This window comes from Pantherophis guttatus, chromosome 1, assembly GCF_059756535.1.
Source record: "Pantherophis guttatus breed Tessera chromosome 1, ASM5975653v1, whole genome shotgun sequence".
In the NCBI taxonomy this organism is placed as follows: domain Eukaryota; kingdom Metazoa; phylum Chordata; class Lepidosauria; order Squamata; family Colubridae; genus Pantherophis; species Pantherophis guttatus.
The window spans coordinates 249,486,859-249,504,214 of record NC_142063.1 but is presented as its reverse complement, the minus strand read 5'-3'; the positions used below and the strand labels follow the sequence as shown (position 1 = coordinate 249,504,214).

General features: G+C 38.6%; 1 protein-coding gene across 2 annotated transcripts in view; it reads right to left on the bottom strand.

Moving 5' to 3' along the window:
• The window catches only part of NT5DC1 (5'-nucleotidase domain containing 1), a 94,302-nt gene that overhangs the window by 68,580 nt on the left and 8,366 nt on the right, over positions 1-17,356 (bottom strand). Inside the window, exons 1-6 of one of the 2 annotated variants that reach the window (XM_034409204.3) lie at positions 8,484-10,750; positions 6,580-6,671; positions 5,560-5,631; positions 4,579-4,685; positions 2,873-2,952; positions 1,178-1,259 (exon numbers count right to left, since the gene is read on the bottom strand). In XM_034409204.3, the coding sequence (XP_034265095.2) occupies positions 1,178-1,259; positions 2,873-2,952; positions 4,579-4,685; positions 5,560-5,631; positions 6,580-6,671; positions 8,484-8,576 (526 nt within the window). In that variant the 5' untranslated portion in view covers positions 8,577-10,750. Of the gene's footprint in view, positions 1-1,177; positions 1,260-2,872; positions 2,953-4,578; positions 4,686-5,559; positions 5,632-6,579; positions 6,672-8,483; positions 10,751-17,356 lie in introns of those variants that run through there. The other variant, XM_034409205.3, reaches the window with a different exon arrangement.

Sequence of the window (17,356 nt, the reverse complement as noted above, 5' to 3'; positions counted from 1 at the left end):
TGAAATCAATATAAATGGCCTGTACTGTGTTCTTTTAAAACCAGCATTTTACAGTTTGTTCTAAAAACTTGTTGTATCTGTCCATTTTGATTTTAAAAAAATAAATAAATAAATGACACATTTCTTTCAATTTCTCTGATCATTTAGTGAATTTAGTGAAAAGGTAGCGATAGAAATAATCACTATCTATATAATTTCTATCAAAATATAATTTCTATTGAAATTTCTTTCAAAAGATATTGATAGAAATAATTTTGTCAATTGTTTTTACTGTGTTATGGTGTTTACGTTATCCTGGGAATTTCTGAATACAGGTTTTAACAGGTCGAACATACACATTTAGATACAGAAGCGTTCAATCTTGTGCTGGAATCCTCTTATGCCAAGGAAGGACAGGAGGTAGATATTTACAAAATCAGGTGAAAAAGTGGGAAAATGTGTAAACAATTCAATGCTGCAAATTTTTCATATGGCTCATCCCCTAATGCCTGCAAAGACATTTCTTTTTCTCTACCTACCACATAAACCAAATTTCCAGTGCTAGTCTTGCAAAGGAGTCCAGATAAGAACTATGAGTACTAGCTCCATTTTTATTTTAAGATTACATTAACAGAATCTTGCAAGTCTGAAAGTATCCTTCCCTTTGTTCATGTTTACTTTCCCCAAGACTAGGGAAGGTCCTTTCTGAGATGCTTTTATCGCCTTTCCTTTTTCGGACTCAAGGTTCTCTTATCAGACCATTGTCTAGGCTGTAGCTCTTCCTCCTGTCTCTCATTCCCACAAACCATTACAGCCAGTTCTTTGCAGATATAGGGAGGTTTGAGTAGTTTCATTTTCTAGGCACCCACAGAATCAATCACTCTTCTTATTTATGTCTGACTTCCCCTCTAAGGGCCCCCTTTCACAGGATAAGCCAGAAACTGTTCCTGTATTAGCTACAAGTGGCTTGCCCTATCAATGTTGGTCGGGATGGAGTCTTGGAGTTGGGCTGTTTACTGTTAGCTTACTTGGCACTTCCTCGACTGGAGTATTGTTTGCTGCTTGATTGCTATAATTCCAATTCAGTCCACAGCAATATATTTTAATTGTGAAAATGCATGGCCATTATGAAGGGAGAGATACATGAAAAGCACCTTCAACAAAGAAACAGCCCTTGGAAGACAGGGAAACCACTCACCTTTAAAAGCTGATGTTTTATAATTATACTGTATGGCAGCAACCATATCCTTCCAGAAGTCGTATTTTCTCCTAGGGCTGTGCTGCAAGGATAAAGAAACCCTATTGCTTTTTTCATTGTAAGCAGTTTTTCTAGCAAGCAGTGAGAAAATAAGCTAACAACCACAACAAGCACAGTCTGAAATACAATGCAGCCACATAGGATTCCTTCATTCAGGATTCCAGCCAATCCTTTTTTTTCCTTCTTACTCCATCACCCTGTTTCTGTTCTTCATCCCTCACCTCACATTAATTGAACATGCACAGTTATCAATGACATGTTTGGGAACGCCTCCCTTTGATGCCAGCAACACTCATTTAAGAAAGGACTTTGCTAATTAATATGTAGGACTGGATTCACTCATGTGATGCAATGATGTGATTATGCCCTTTCATTATTGCATTATTCATTTGATTTTTTTTTAACTTTTCTCTTCCTCTTGAATTACCAATTCCCTGCATGAAAGAGTCATTTTAATATTTAAAAACACAAAGGCAAAAACACTATTCATCACAGGAAGGGAATATTCTTAACCTGGGGTTTTAAATTTGTCTTGGGCTAAATTAATTTAATTCGATTTTACTTCTGCTCTTAAATTTTTGTATTCTATGTGTTCTATTTGTGCCTGTTCACCGCCCTGAGTCCTTCGGGAGTAGGGCGGTATATAAATCAAATAAAAAAAAAAAAATCTTGTGTAAAACCAATTCCTTGCAGCAACACTGCTGATCATTACAACAAATCGTATCTGTTTACAGATAGTTGTTTTGGGAAACTCTCTTCTTAATGATGCCTAACGTGAGCATAGCAGCCTTGCTTTTCAGGTGGGTCTCTGGATGAAGCAACATTGGCCCATAAGAATATGGAAGCCAATGTAAACAAAGGAATGGATTTAATAAATTTAGAGACTTGATCAAAAAAATAAAAGCTTCATTTCATGCTTGCCTGCTTGTCATAGGACATGCTTCCCCTTATTGGACCTACATTTTTATTCATCTTTTCAGGTTTTATAAAAAAAATGAATCAATAATGACAAGTTAGTAGAACATATACAGTAATAAACACACTAAAAAAGTATTTGCCTGCTTAGTCAGTGAAATTCAGCTGGCTCTATCTGGATCGCATGATCAGGTAGTACTGGCGGCGGGAGGCTCTGCCCACCCGCCTGGACGTCATCACGTCCCATTTTTTACCCTCTGCACATGCATGGAGGAGGCACGCACGCTCACATTTGCGAAGGTAAGTGAATACAACCCCTGTGCTTAGTCCATAAATCTTCATAACAGGAGATTCATTAGGGCTGAACATAGAAATGATGTCTGAGTTTCAGAGGCAAGCCAATTAGCAAAATCAGTGCCCTATTTATAGGTAGGGCTGTCTGAAACAGAAACAGAGACAAGCACGGACACTATTTACTTTCCTAAGAAAAGAAATGAATTCCTTCAGAATTCTGTAGATATGTGGTTCAGTTCTAGCTTATTGCTGTGACGCACTCCTGTAAAGCAAGAGTAAAGAATTTGATTCCCAAAAGGATGTTCAAGCTTCATGTAACGTGTGAGAAGGAAGAGGAAGAGGAGAAGCAGAAGCAGGAGGAACATTAATTGAAATATATCGCCCATGAGCACCCAATCTGATGCGCCAAACCTGATTAGAACTTACTTTGTCTAAACCATCCACAATCCGTCCACAAAGAAGTGACCCGGGCAGATCAAAGTAATTGTCATAGGCATAATATTTAGCTGTAAAGACAAGAAATTGAATGCCATATTAGATACCTAGTGGACAAGTCAACATTTTTGTGAGGAAAATTATTATTTACTATAATACTGATATCTGCAAAATTTCCCCTTGTATCACAAATAGGATATTGCTCAAGAGACATCAAAACATTGGAGAATCATACAATTAGAATACAATTCCAAATATCACTGTAGGAAATCAAAACTTATACATGAATTCAGGAATACATTATCGATTTCCAGGAGGTTAAGTAGTGAGGGAAAAGTCTGGAAACACTATTTTTTAGTGATAAGACTAGATCTCTGTAATGAACTCCTAGTAAAGATTTGTCAGTCTTCCATAATGTCTGCTTCCAAAACAGCTGGAGCTTTTCTGAAGGATAGTCCCCTCTTTTTTTTAGAAAAAAAAAAAAAACCCTCACAATTTTATCTTAGGCTCTCCCACTCATCAAATCATTTCAGACTATGTATGAAGCAAGCTTCAGCCTGATTTCTTCATCAGCTTTGAGAATAAGCTTTCAGACTCTTACTTATATATTGTACATATAGTACATATAGTATGTAATATGTATATACCTAATTTTAGCCTTATATGTAGCCTTTGGACATAAGCCTTTTATGGTGAACTTTCAATAAATCTTCAGAGGCTTTCTTGGAGCCTGGAGAGGGCGAAAAACGGGCTTCCCCACCCCCTGGAGGCCCTCCAGAGGCCGGAAACAGCCTGTTTCCCGACTTCTGGTGAGCCCGGAAGGCCCGAAAATCAGCTGGCCAGTGTGTGCATGCGCGCTGGAGCTGTGCTAGGGCAACGCTCGCATGCCCACCGATATGGCTCCGCATGCCACCTGTGTCACACATGCCATAGGTTCGCCATCACGGAACTAAAGCCTCCAAAACATCCTAAGTAAACCAAAATACCCCTATCCCCATAAGAAAAAATAGGAATCATTTATAACATACAGTATAAGGACTGCAAAAGACACTATGTAGGGCAAATAAGTAGAAAACTGGCAGAGCACGTCCATGAACATTAACTAGCATCAGAAGCCATGATGAAAACTCCTTAATTCCACAACACATGGATAGACTTAACTGTAGTTTTAATTGGGACACTATGAGCATCCTAGACAAAGCCAAGCCCCCAAATACTAGAGAATTCCTGGAAGCCTGAGACTCAGACTAATTAGCCATCAACAGGCACACAGACATAAACATCTACGCACCATTCTAAAAAGAGGCAATCAAAAAACCAAAAAGAAAGAAGCAAGAAGACCAAAACACCTCTTCACCTGCAATGAACATTCAGATGAGCAAAGAATAATATCAAGATTAACATTAGATCAACAATCAAGAAACAAACCATATTCTAATCAAGGACTGCCAAATAAACTAACAGTAAACAACAGCACAATTAAGAACCACCAAGATCACTCCTATCAGTACTGACAGGGCAAGTTACTGGAATATAACATGAGAACAAATTTTACTCTCCACTAGCACTATGCTGTTACCTAGTTTGGTAATGAAATGTTGGTAAGAAAACAATCAAGTTAATAGAGCACCAGGGATGCCACAAATACAACACTATAGCATTAACATATTATATTATAGGCCATGTCCATGTAATACCTGAACGAGAAACCATTCCACTCATTATTTTAAAGTGTTTCCACTCCCTCCTTCCATACTTCTCCAAGATCTCTCCAGAGGTCATACGTTTTGTGCCATGGCTTGCCCTGTTTGAGGGAAGAATCAGATATGAATGTTATTATACTTTATGTTCTTTGATTTCTCTCTTCCAACATTATAATGTAAATGCTAAAACAGGATCATTTACAGATTAAAATTAACCGCCTATAAAGTAAATGAAACTAATTTGTAGAAGTATTTGTCCCTTATTTACATATACCAAATTATCATCTCTCTCACACACAAAAAGTATGTTCTGTCATAGAAAAACATGCACCCTCCCTCCTTCCAGTAGTACTAGCAGAGAAGAGGAAAACTAGATATGGATGAATAAGAGGTAGTTTAACTGGATAAGGAAGGGAAAAGCAGCATGGGCTGGAGGTAAGCTGATGGGAAGACAGAACTGAATGGGCAGGGAAAGAAAATTAAAGAATTTATTTAAGAATTTTGAAAGCTTTAATTGTATTAGGCAAAACAACCTTCCCAAGGAATGTCTGCTCTTCAAAAACATCAATGATCTTCAATAATGATGTTTGCCATCATTCACAACTCATATCACTCTTTCCTTTCAATGGTACCTGCTTTTATTTTGATAATTGCTTTGTCACTTAGTGACAGCACTCCTGGTTCCAACTGTTGTTGTAACTCAAGGACTGCCCCTATTAGAAGGTAAATCATTATTATGACCAGTTAAGTGCAAGACAGGGTTTAAGGCAGACTCCCCAACCTGGTGGTCTCTAGATTGCTCAGAATTACAAAAACAATACTAGAATCGTGACACGATTGATATGAAATGGAAATTTTAGTCCTATGGCCTCAGTAAGTAGGAGAGGAATGATATGATTGTACTTTGAAAAAGAACATTGTGAGAAAGTTAATAAACTATATAACATAAACTTTTATCAAGGATTTAAATGTTACCTCAAAATGGTTCCATTATCTGCAATTTTAAGAAAATTCCCTTCTTCCAGGTCCAGCACTAAGCCCTTGCAGCTGTTAAGAGTTCAGGTTCATTAATGGAAGAAGAAAAAGAGATACATTATAAGCAAGCTTCAAAATACATGGAGATGCTGTAAACTATGCTACAGACTGTGGTCTTAAATGCCACAGGGGCCATAGAGATAATCAGGCACTTAGTATTAGATGAATACCTAGGAGCTTAGCATTACTTGCACAATGTGGGAAAGCCCATTGTCTAAGTTCCTAATCAATGCAATCAAGTAACTGTATATTTTGAAAAATACATGGCCTTTGACTTGACAAAAGCTCTACAAAAAATTGGATTGGACTGAGAGAGTGGCTGACCTAAAGTCACCAGATGGTTTTCAGGGTAAGGGAGGACTAAAAGCACATGGTCTTCTGGTTGCTTGGCCAACACTTTAACCGCTACACCCAACTAGGTGGAGAGTAGATTAAAAATAAAGTGTCAGAAAGAGAAAGAAAACAAGAAAAGAATAGTTGACTGGAGCACCATCCCATTCACTCTATTATTATAACAAGGCAATGGAAAGGAAGAGTGCTCTCATTCAGCCTCATTTAAATGCTGCAAAGAAAGACTTACTTATTTATTGTAAGACGGCAGAGAGGAAGGGGAAGAAAATCCCAGCTACTCAAAGGATGGGACGAGAATCCATGCTCATTAGAAATCTATGATACATGCTGAATTTTTAGTATAGCAAATCAAAGAAACACTCTTACACCCAGGAAGTCAGGGTAAATAAATATTGGCTGGACAAAATAGGGAAGCAGTATATAGTCTCCAATATCAGCACCCTACAGTTGCAATCCTATATGTTCTTACTTGGAATAAATTATATCAAACTTAATTGGGTATACTTGCTTTTGAGAGAATGCTCAGTTAATAACTTTTAAATACAGGCAGTCTCTTCTTCCAGAAGCAACTACAAAGGAAACTGAAGGTAATTAAGAAAAATCACTGACCAGAAATCCCAGTTTTCAGGCATCACATTCAGAAGTTCCATATCATATCCTTTTTCTTTCACCATGAACTGAGCGAAGCTGTCATATATAAGCTATAAATTAAGAAAAAAGTTTAACACTGTGCAAAGTTATATTGAGACACTATTGCTTCGCATTCAGGATCGAACAAGCAACAGAAATAATGTTCTGTATGTAAAAACATCAGCAATGTAGATGAGCTTTTAATGATCTGATTCTTAGCACCATATTCAGAAATGTCAGGATTCTACCCTCAGGGTGTTCTAATCTTAATGGCAGCTGAAATCAGTTCACAATTTAAACTGGAGTATTATATATACATAGCAAACTGGTTAAAATACATGAGTCAGGGCTTATTAAATAACCATGAACATAATGTCCATGTACGGTTATTTGTTTCAGTACTTTTAATAGACAAACCCAGGAATGTGTATTTTATGTAAAACCAAGCCCAACCTAGGACTTACTGTGTAAGAATGCATAAAATCCAATGACTGATTTACGAATTATGCCATCACCTGAAGGAGTTAGATTACAGAAGTTCTAACAGGCCTATGAAAAGGAAACTCTCAACATTATCTTTTCCAGAGTTTCTCTCTTAGGAAGTAATGAAAACTGAACGGTTAAAAAAAAAATAGTATATTAGTTGAAGGGCAGATTTTATTCTAGTTATTTATTAGATTTTGGTGTGGTGAGTTTGTTGATATAGGCGTGCTTGAACTGCACATGGGTGGGCGATGGCCCTATTTCATTAGATCTCCAGAACCCTTGCCGCTCCTGCAATCTGAAGAAAAACCTACCCATTCTTAGCCTTATCTAAGAATAGAAGTGGGGTTGAACTTCTATTGCTGAGAAGACACTTGTGCATTGCATGAAGATGTAGTTCAGCTTGTCTGGACATTTATGCACCGATTTTTAAAAAAAGAGGGAGGAAGAGACTGGCAAACAGACAAGTTTTTCCATTCTGCCTAATTAAAAATTCTTTTCCAAAATTGTATATATAAAACATTGCCACACTTGCAGGGTGTTTTTATCAAATTGCATTCCATATCCTGCATTTTTTTTTTAAAAAAAAAATCAAAATCTAATATCCTAATGTAAATAAAACGTTAAAAAAAATAGAATATACAATTTGAAATCAAGGTATAGTAGTAACACTCAGAAAACAGTTTGGAAACATTGGTAGATTGGTAGACAGGGTGTCAGCCAATGCTGTCTTGGGAGCAAAACGCCAATGCAACTTCCGAGAAAACATAAATTTTGAAAGACGACTATTAAAAAGCCTACGCGTATCTATTCGCAACAACAAAATTCCACCGGATTTGGCAGGAATTAGTATTTGGTGAAAGTGTATAGAAGATTGTAATATAAATAGCATAATCTTAGGCATTCCGAAGCTCGTTGCTTTTTTATACGGTACAGCTTAATTCCGGGCATTATAAGGTTTTTGGCAACAATACAGCCGGGGTGGAGGTGTCCCCTCCCCAAATTATTGGTCTCCTGGAAAGGCCGCTTTCCAGCCGGCCAAAACTCTTGCGCCCCTTTCCGCTTCCTGAAATACCGCTAGTCGGTCCCAGTCCTCCGCGGCGGGCTTTACTGCATCCGCACAAAAAGACGTCAGAGCGCCACTCGCAGTGCAAACCTTGGGCTGGGCCACGCTCACTAGAACCTAGATCCTCCTCCTCCTCCTCCTAACCCGGAGTAGCCACTCAGCCAGTCCGAGGCTTGCTCTGTCAACCTAGCGATCGTCCTACGGGCTTTCCCCGGGGTTGTTTCTCTAATGGCATTGCGCGGGGGCTGCTGGACCGTGGCGGCCATTCGAAAGAGCCCAGCCGGAGCTAAATCCGGCCTGCCAGCCGGCCTGCACTTCCAACTGCGCCACTCACCCGGGCGCTCTCCACCAGGTTGTAGCGACACAGCGTGTGATCCAGATCGAAGCCGATCACTTCGCAATCGGCCAGCGAGAAGAACTGGGCCATGGCGGCGGCGGCGGCAGCGGGAACTAAGAAGCGCGCGTCTTCCTTCCCGTGTTCCGCGAGGAAACTGCAGCTCGGCTCTGCGTGTAAACTGGTGATGCGACGGCAGCGGCCGTTTCCTGCAGAGGTTGATCCTCTCTCCTTACTTCGCCTCACCTTTCCTTTCCCGCCAAGCCTTGGAAGCTAGAGAACCGGCAGTGGCATTGAAAGGCAGAGTTGAGCTGATCGTATTACTTCCAACTAGCACGAACTCCGGGAAGAGAAAATAGCAAAAGGCTGGCGCATAACGCTGGTCAAGGTTTCATTTGGAAGCAGAACCGGATTTAAACGTTCAGTGCTGAGCAAAACGGTGCATAGGACGGGATGCATGGCCCTCTCCCTTGCGGGAGGATGAAACAAATTTGCTTTGAAGACAAGATTGACTTTTGAAAAGCAGTTTGAGTCTGTCACTTTTGCTCTGCGATTTGCATATTTAACTGGGCAGGCATCATCTAGATATATAGAATTTCAAAGCTTTTATTCATGACAGACCTTTTAGATAAGCTAAACATCATATCTTCCCACTTCAGAATAGTTTAAAATTGGAACAAGACCCCTGAATCTGTCAGATTTATCCAAATGGACCACTGGTGTCTTGTTCATATTCACAACCAGAATTCAGAAGTGCACTATCATCCAACAGTAATAAAAATGAAGATGTATGCTTAGAATAAACTTTTTCTTCTGCTAGTTGATTTGTCTGTTGCAAGTAGAAGATTTAAAAATTATTTATTTACATATATAGTGAGTAACTCATAATACTTACTCATTTACTCATATGAGTAAATGACTTACAATATATAAAGTGCATTCATAATTCTGCAATAGAACAGTTAAGAGTAAACTATTAAACACAATTACCTCAAGTAAGATGTTACTGTCTAAATGCCCTCTGGAAAAAGATGGTCTGCCATATTTGTGAAGGACAGAAGAATGGGACTACACAGACTTCAAGAAAATTATGTTTCAGAGAGAGATCTGCTATTAATATTATTCTCTGGGTCCCAGTCATACAGTCTAATCTTTTGGGCACCCAGGACACTTTCTGCTATACTATAATGTATGCAAATTTTACGTGCAGAAGATAACCTGAAGGTAACGTTGGCCACCAGGACCTTGAATGGGTCCAGAATCTATTGGTAAGCAGTGCAGCTGCTATAGAACAGATCTTGAGTTAACCAACTAATGTTGGCAGGTAGATGAGCAGCTGCATTTTGTGTCAAGCTGTCTTTAAGGGCAACCGTGTACAATGAAATTGACAGAACATGCAAACAAGTTGTGCTTGTATATTTGGAGACTGGAATGCTAAAGTTGGAAATAGGAAACAGAAAAATGTACTTGGATTGTGTGGTCTAGGAAATAGAAATGAGATACAACAGCTTACCAGTTCCTGGTCAATTTAATCATTACTTCACTGCCATCACAATTTTCAAACAACCAAAACAATGGCTATATACATGGGTATCAACAGGCAGAGGCCACAGAAAACTGAATTGATTTTAATATCTGTAAAGATGTTAAAAATGGAAGCAGATCTTGAAAAATATTTCATAAGATTTCCAGTCTAAGAAGTAGGTTCCAATCTTAAATAGTTGTGCTAAACGAACATTAGTAGACAGATAGTGACTGACTCACAGCAGTTGAAAGAAAAATGGCAAGAGTACTAAAATTCTGTCCAGTAGAAATGTCAGTATCTCCCTAGAAAATCTAAGATACTTCAGAAGATAGTCCCTATTTATAAGAACCTTTAATGTTAAGAAGATGATGTTAGATCAGCATTCTGATCATTATGAATTAAACTACTACAAGAATTGATGGAATATCCATAGAAATATGACAAGCAATGGAAGAAGAATCAGTAAAGCTAACCAAACTGCCAGTAAATCTGGAGAACAATAGTGGCTAACTGGCTGGAAGAGCTTAGCCTACATACCAGTTCAGAAAGAGGGAAAAAGTCTTAGCAGATTGTTCAAACTATCACATATTTTCCTTAACATAGCAACATAATGTTTAGGGTTATCCAACAGATTAGGCCCTACATGGAAAAAGAAATGCCAGAAGTCAAAGTGAGCCAGAAGTACAAGAGATATTATTGCTGAAGCATGCCCAGACAACTGAGGAAGCAAAAAGAAAAGAAAAAGAAAGGAAAGAATAAGAAGATTTACTGATTATATCTTCAATTGTGTTGACCAAGTCAAACTGTGGAATCTCCCGTGGAAAGTGAAAACCTCGGAATATTTTCTTGTTCTCATTTGACACCTGTACACATGTCAGAAAGTCATAGTTCACTATGAAAGAGATTGACTCCAGTTTGGCCAATGAGTAAGACAAAGCTGTATATTTTCTATTTGTTCAGTTTATGTGCTGAATATATATTGAGGGAAGCTGGAAATAAAAATTGGAGGAAGAAATGTTGATAGCCTCTGCCATGGTGATGACACTAGTCTGATAGCTGAAAATGCAAATTATCCACAAGCTGTCATAATAAAAGTCGAGAAGTGCAGTAAAAATAGTATTCAGTTTAAAACATGATTAATGATAACAAGTGCAGCAACCACCTTTAGAACTGACAATTAAGTGCTAAATAGCTTTTGCCTTTTACAATTTACTACCAACAGCAAAGGAACCAGCAGTCAAGAAATATGCCACAAAATAACACTTGGTTATTTTTTTAGCGTAGCAATACAGGCCTTGGAAAAAATACTCAGATATTGTGATGTGCTGGTACCTACGGTACAAAGATCAGATTCATGTAGGCACTGGTGCTTCTGGTACTTATTGGAAGGAAGGATAGTTGGATTTTAAAGCAACAGGACCAAGAATGTATCAACCCTTTTGAATTATGGTATTGAAAAAGACTCCTAATAATAACATGGATGACCAAGAAAAGAAATGGATCATCAAACAAATCTCTCCAGAGTTAAAGTACAGATGATGAAGTTCAAATTACCATATTTGGATATCAGGTGAAGAGCCAACTTCCCTGAGAATTCCATCATGCTGGAAAAAGGAGTAGAAGAAGATAATCAGCAGTTCAAGGCTCAACTAGAATGGTGATAGCTGTGCTATTGCCGGATTTAAGGACCAGTTTGGGAACAGATTATCCTGGATAAGGTTTATCCAGGATAAAATGTCTTGATAGTGCTTAATTGATTATTGATGAAAATAAATTTAGAAATGACCATGATCATTTCATCATCTGGTCCAGAAAAAGATGCAATAAGCAGATCTCTTGAAACATCAAAGGGACTCCCCACCATGGCTTCCACCACTATTCCAACAGGAGCCATGGGTCCAGGAGAAACCCAAGATTGCACACCATTTCCTTCAATGGAAGTTCAACTCCACATGGGAAAATAAATATTCACGATACTAGGAGGTTTCTGTAGCAACAGTAACTTCATTTTGCTGGTATGCAACTACAGAATACATCCTGGATACGCAATTAAGAACGATGCTTCTGTTGACTACTCCATGCCAGGCAGCCGCTAACTAGATACGACTCTTGCTGAAATAGCTTGAGCTCAACGTTTAAATAGTTCTACCATAACTGGGCTACTAAAACCCAGATTACCACTTGATGGCAGCAAAGAATGATTGGGTTTTGCAGCTCAGAGATGGTAGTCAGATACTTAGAAGCAGATCAATGGTCAAATACCATTTTGTAAATAATTTACATACTTTTAAGTATGCTCTGCTTTTTGCAAAATAAAATTCAGCAAATGCATTTTAGGTTAATTAATGAAACATTAAAATCCCAATCTTCTGACATTTCACTTCAGGCAGAGATAAAGATATAATTATGAATCATATATTCAATGACATGCTTAATTATATGTTTTCAATTACAGACCTTTATATAATAGTTGTTATTTGAATGAATGAAAAAGCTTAAATACTTTTATGGTTGATGATGGGAAGTATTTCTTCTGTGATTTGTTAAATGTTTGTTGGGAACTGAGCAAAAAGAACTTTAAAAAAAAGGCAATTTCTTCAAAAAAATATTAGAATTCTCATATGAGCTAGTTTCATTTTGCTGAAGCCAAAGATAAAGTTGTTATATTGCTAAAACTTTAGTTTCTTTTCTTGTATTTATTTATAAAATTTATTGGCCACCCATCTTACCACAAGGTAACTGGGTAGCTTACAGTCATGAAAGATTGGATACACGTATACACAAACACACACTATATGTTTCTCTATGTATGTGTATATACCCCCCCCCCCAAATTGAGGATGGCGAAAGGAGGGGAAAATTATACATTATATCTTTATGCTACAGCCGTCATTTACATCGTCTCCAGCAAAATTGCATGGAAATCTCCAAATACAGAACCTTTGCATATAATCAGCAACTCAGGCCTTAGGCAAAAATTGAATTTGGGGAATTTCTGGCCTCCAATAGTCTCGCCTTTTATCCAGCAGCTTCCATTTTTATCCATTAAATTAAACAAGCTCTCCATAGGAAATCAATTTTGTAACTAAAACAACAAATCTAGATAACATTAGTATGGCAGTCAAATAACGGTTCTAGGGAATTCCTGCAATAAAATAGCAAGCTGTAATAGTCCCTTGCATAATACAATTTCTTTTATAGCACCCACAAACAGTGATTAAGCAAGGCGTCGCTTGCTGCAATGCGGGGACAATGTCACCACCCCCTTTGTTCCTTAACCTGATATGGTTTGCCTATAAAGTTAAAATTAGTGGGAAACGCCTACATTCATTTTTTGTTTGGTTTTTTTAGATGCTTTCCAAGAAGGAGATGCAGATAGTCTTTCACTTATGACCATAATGGAGCCTGTTCCTTATGGTTGCATGTTGTGATGACCATTAAGTGGAACATCTCACTTAATATTTCCCCATCCCTAATCTCCCTGGTCCAATTGTTAAATGAATGTGCAAGTCATTAAGTGAAGTACGGAGTGCTTCAGAGATAGGAGAGATCCATGGAGGTTTAGTGCAGGCCCAGGCCCAGAGCCTGCTCTGCTTCCTGATCCTCAGGGTTCCCCAGGGTCAGCCAACTCCCAGAAGGAGACACCATCTATTTGCGGAGTTTCTGGAGCTTCCTTAAAAAACAGAGTTCCCTACAGAATCTCATGAGAAGTACTACTTGCTAGGAGAGGCCAGCAGCTTCAAGAAAGTTGAGCCTTGTATTGCATCGCATGGGTTCCTCTGCAAAAACAAACAGGCAAATTGGGTGCTGCTGGGTGAGGAGGAGGCCAAGTGCTTGGAAGTCCTTTTGGGTGGCCGGATGGAAAGTAGTCCTCAGCCCTCCATGTGCTGGTCATTTCTGCTGCCCAACTTTAGGCTCCCTTGCTTTGCTGCAGCAAGCTTGGGAGCAAGTCAAGGACCTGGGATAATAGCAATACTATTCACTTAGACTTATATACTGCTTCATAGTGTTTTTACAGCCCTCTCTAAGCGGTTTTACAGAATCAGCATATTGCCCCCAACAATCTGGGTTTTCATTTTACCGACCTCAGAAGGATGGAAGGCTGAGTCAACCTTGAGCCTGGTGAGATCCAAACTGCCAGAGTGCAGGTACCTGGCAGTCAGCAGGAATAGCCTGCAGTACATTCTAACCACTGGGCCACCACAGTGGGATGGATGGGGAAAGTTGGTGGTGTGTGTCACTTCAGAATCTCTACTCTCTACTCGAATGTAGATGAACGACAGCGGGGGCACTGCAGCAGCCATCATTTTGAAAGCAGGTCATAAGTACCTTTGCTGGGGAGAGGGATCTTTCTGTCATAACTTTGAACAGATAATCCTAGATCTGTTCCAAGTTGATTTCCTAACCTATACACCTTGAAAGCTGCAGCCTCCCTCAATTCCAGTAGAAGAAGATTCAGATTTGTTCCTGTCTAGCCTTGGAGAAAATAAATGATTTTGTAATGAGGCATAAGACGGAAACCCTTCAAATCAGGCAGTTTTAATGTATTAATTGAAAGCATTTCTACCGCACACCAGCACTGTGAACACATGAAAAGATGGTTTCTCTACTAGGCTTACAGTCTAAAATATTTGGTCCACAAAGGAGAGGACGATGGAGGAAGATGAAAAGAAAAAGAAATTCCAGTCCTTAACGTTATGATTCTTATGCTGCATAGCTGGGTAAAAACACTTCAGGGTTTCCTGATGGAATGGCTGCTGGCAAAGTCAGATTTAGGAAAGCTCCCAAGGCAGCTGGCAGAAATGATAAAATAGCCTTGCTTCTGCTTTTTCCCTCTTCTCTGCAGCTACATTATAATGGCAGTAGGCTAAAAGATTTAAATGCGGAACATATCAACCAGCTTAGGTACTTGGTAGCATTGGTCATTATTCATTTTGCAAATGCACTTCAGTGTTCTCCGTAACATCATCTATAAGTAAATCTGATAATAATCGATATTTAACCTATATGTTCAAGGATATTTCAAAAAGTAAATGCAAATTAAAAGAAGACTTGCATAGCAAAGGAAGCCATTTTGTTATTGCTTTCCCAAATATCATTGTAAAGTATGGCGCCAATTAATGTGCAAATAAGTGTTATATATTCCTGAAATGCAACTGTTTCAGCTATATTAGAACTGTGATTTAATTATGCACACACATACACACAACACATTAAAAAAATGCATTCACTGTTTTTCCTCCATTAAACCAACTTCTAATTTGTTTATGGAATTATTGTCCCTTGCCTAGTCAAGAAAAGCATGTTTTAGAGCTGTGTTAATCATTATGGTTATTTTGTATAAGTAAACAATCTAAGCAGATATTATGTTAAATGGAATAAGGTTTATTGGAATTAGAGGTAATGGCAGGCTTTTATCAGGAAAATGTTTGTAAAGAATGCACACCGATAGGCCACAAACTGTGCATTTAAAACAACTTAAAACGGTATAATTTTCAGAAGAGTATATGCACAATGCTAACAGCAGTGAGCACTATGTAGAATACCGAACACTTGAATTGCTAACAGTTATTACATTTTTGCATAATCCATTTAATTATGTCTCGTTTAAAGTAGCAGTTCAGACCAGCCAGCTCTTATGTTCAAGAAGAATAATAAAAGAACTCTAATCGCATGTCACCTGTAAGTCAAATGGGAAAGCCTTCCACATAAACAATAGATAATGCAATTGTACGAGCAGTGTCAAATGAGTAGAGCAGTATTTTTCAACATGGCAACTCTAACATGTATGAACCAGGGACGGGTTTCAAGACCCGTTGCTACTGGTTCGCTCATGGGTATGCACGCACTCATGACGCTTCTGTGCATTCTGTCCGGGCGGGTGGGCGTAGCCTCCCACCGCTGCTACCAGTTCGCCTGATCCGGGGCGAATCGGTAGCAACCCACCACTGGTATGAGCCTCCCCAATCAGGGGAAAATAGGAGGGGGAAGAAATATTACATATGTTCCCTGCCTTGAGTTATTTATAAAAATAAAGGCAGTTAAAAATTTAAAATAAATTAAATATGTATTTTGGCATAATTCAACATCCTTGTAAGGTCTGGTGCTCTCCCCACCCCACCCCAAAAAAGGTAGAACTACTCATTAGAACTGAATTAGCTAGATAGAATCAAATAGAATCGGATCAGAACAGAACGGAATAGTCAGAACGATTTCAATAGTTCCAAGAAGATTCCATATCCATTTGCGCTATTCAGGTGACCCTGGAGGGCACAGATAAACCTCCAAGTGTTCTCAATGATTCTCAGAGAGAGTACTAACAACCAGATGACTGCAAGGAATATACATCCTTCCATTCTTTACCATCAATCAGAACTGAAGAAGTTTCTTGGATGAGAAGTGAAACTCTTCAAGGAAAAACAAAGAAAGTCAAGTCACCTTTAAAAAAAAAAAATCACCTTTGGGATAACCATGACCTGGATGACTGAGAATTTGCATAGATGTTAGAACTATAGTACTCCAATTTACAAAAATTATCTGGCCTCCTATTCCCTCTCCTAAAGGCCATCTGGAGATATAGATATGCTAAGGGCATATTTTTCCTTTTTTTTTTTTTTTTGTCAAGTGAAAGTTGAAAACAAAAGGTGCAGCTCATTAGAGAGTGGCTGAGATAAAAACTAAAATAGGGTAAACAGCAGGAACTTTAGTGAGAGTATCTCTACTCTGGCAATACCACCAAATAGGTAGCTGAGCCACTAAGGCAACACATTTGAGTGGCAGCTAGTACTGTATAACTATAACTTTGAAGTTTTGCACCATGTTAACAGTTCTAGATCTCATTATATTGTAAAGCCAGAGTATTGCTATGATAGAGCCGAGGTGGTGCAGTGGTTAGAGTGCAGTACTGCAGGCTACTTCAGCTGACTGCTAGCTGCAATTCAGCAGATCGAATCTCACCGGCTCAAGGTTGACTCAGCCTTCCATCCTTCCAAGGTGGGTAAAATGAGGACCCAGACTTTTGGGAGCAATATGCTGACTCTGTAAACCACTTAGACAGGGCTGTAAAAAGCACTATGAAGCGGTATATAAGTCTAAGTGCTATTGCTATTTCATTAATTTATATTGGCTTGTAAATGAACCTCTCATAGCACTGAAAACACACTGTTGTAATGTAAGCATCTTAGGCAATCAAGACATTAGAATAAAAGAATAGGTATAAAATATATCTGATTTTAGATGAGAAAAAAAACTGTCTCTAGTGCTGGAGTCTGAAGATTCTGAACAATTATAAGCTGGAATTTCATCAGTGCGTTCATGTGTATTGTTACTGAGCCTTGACACTGATCTC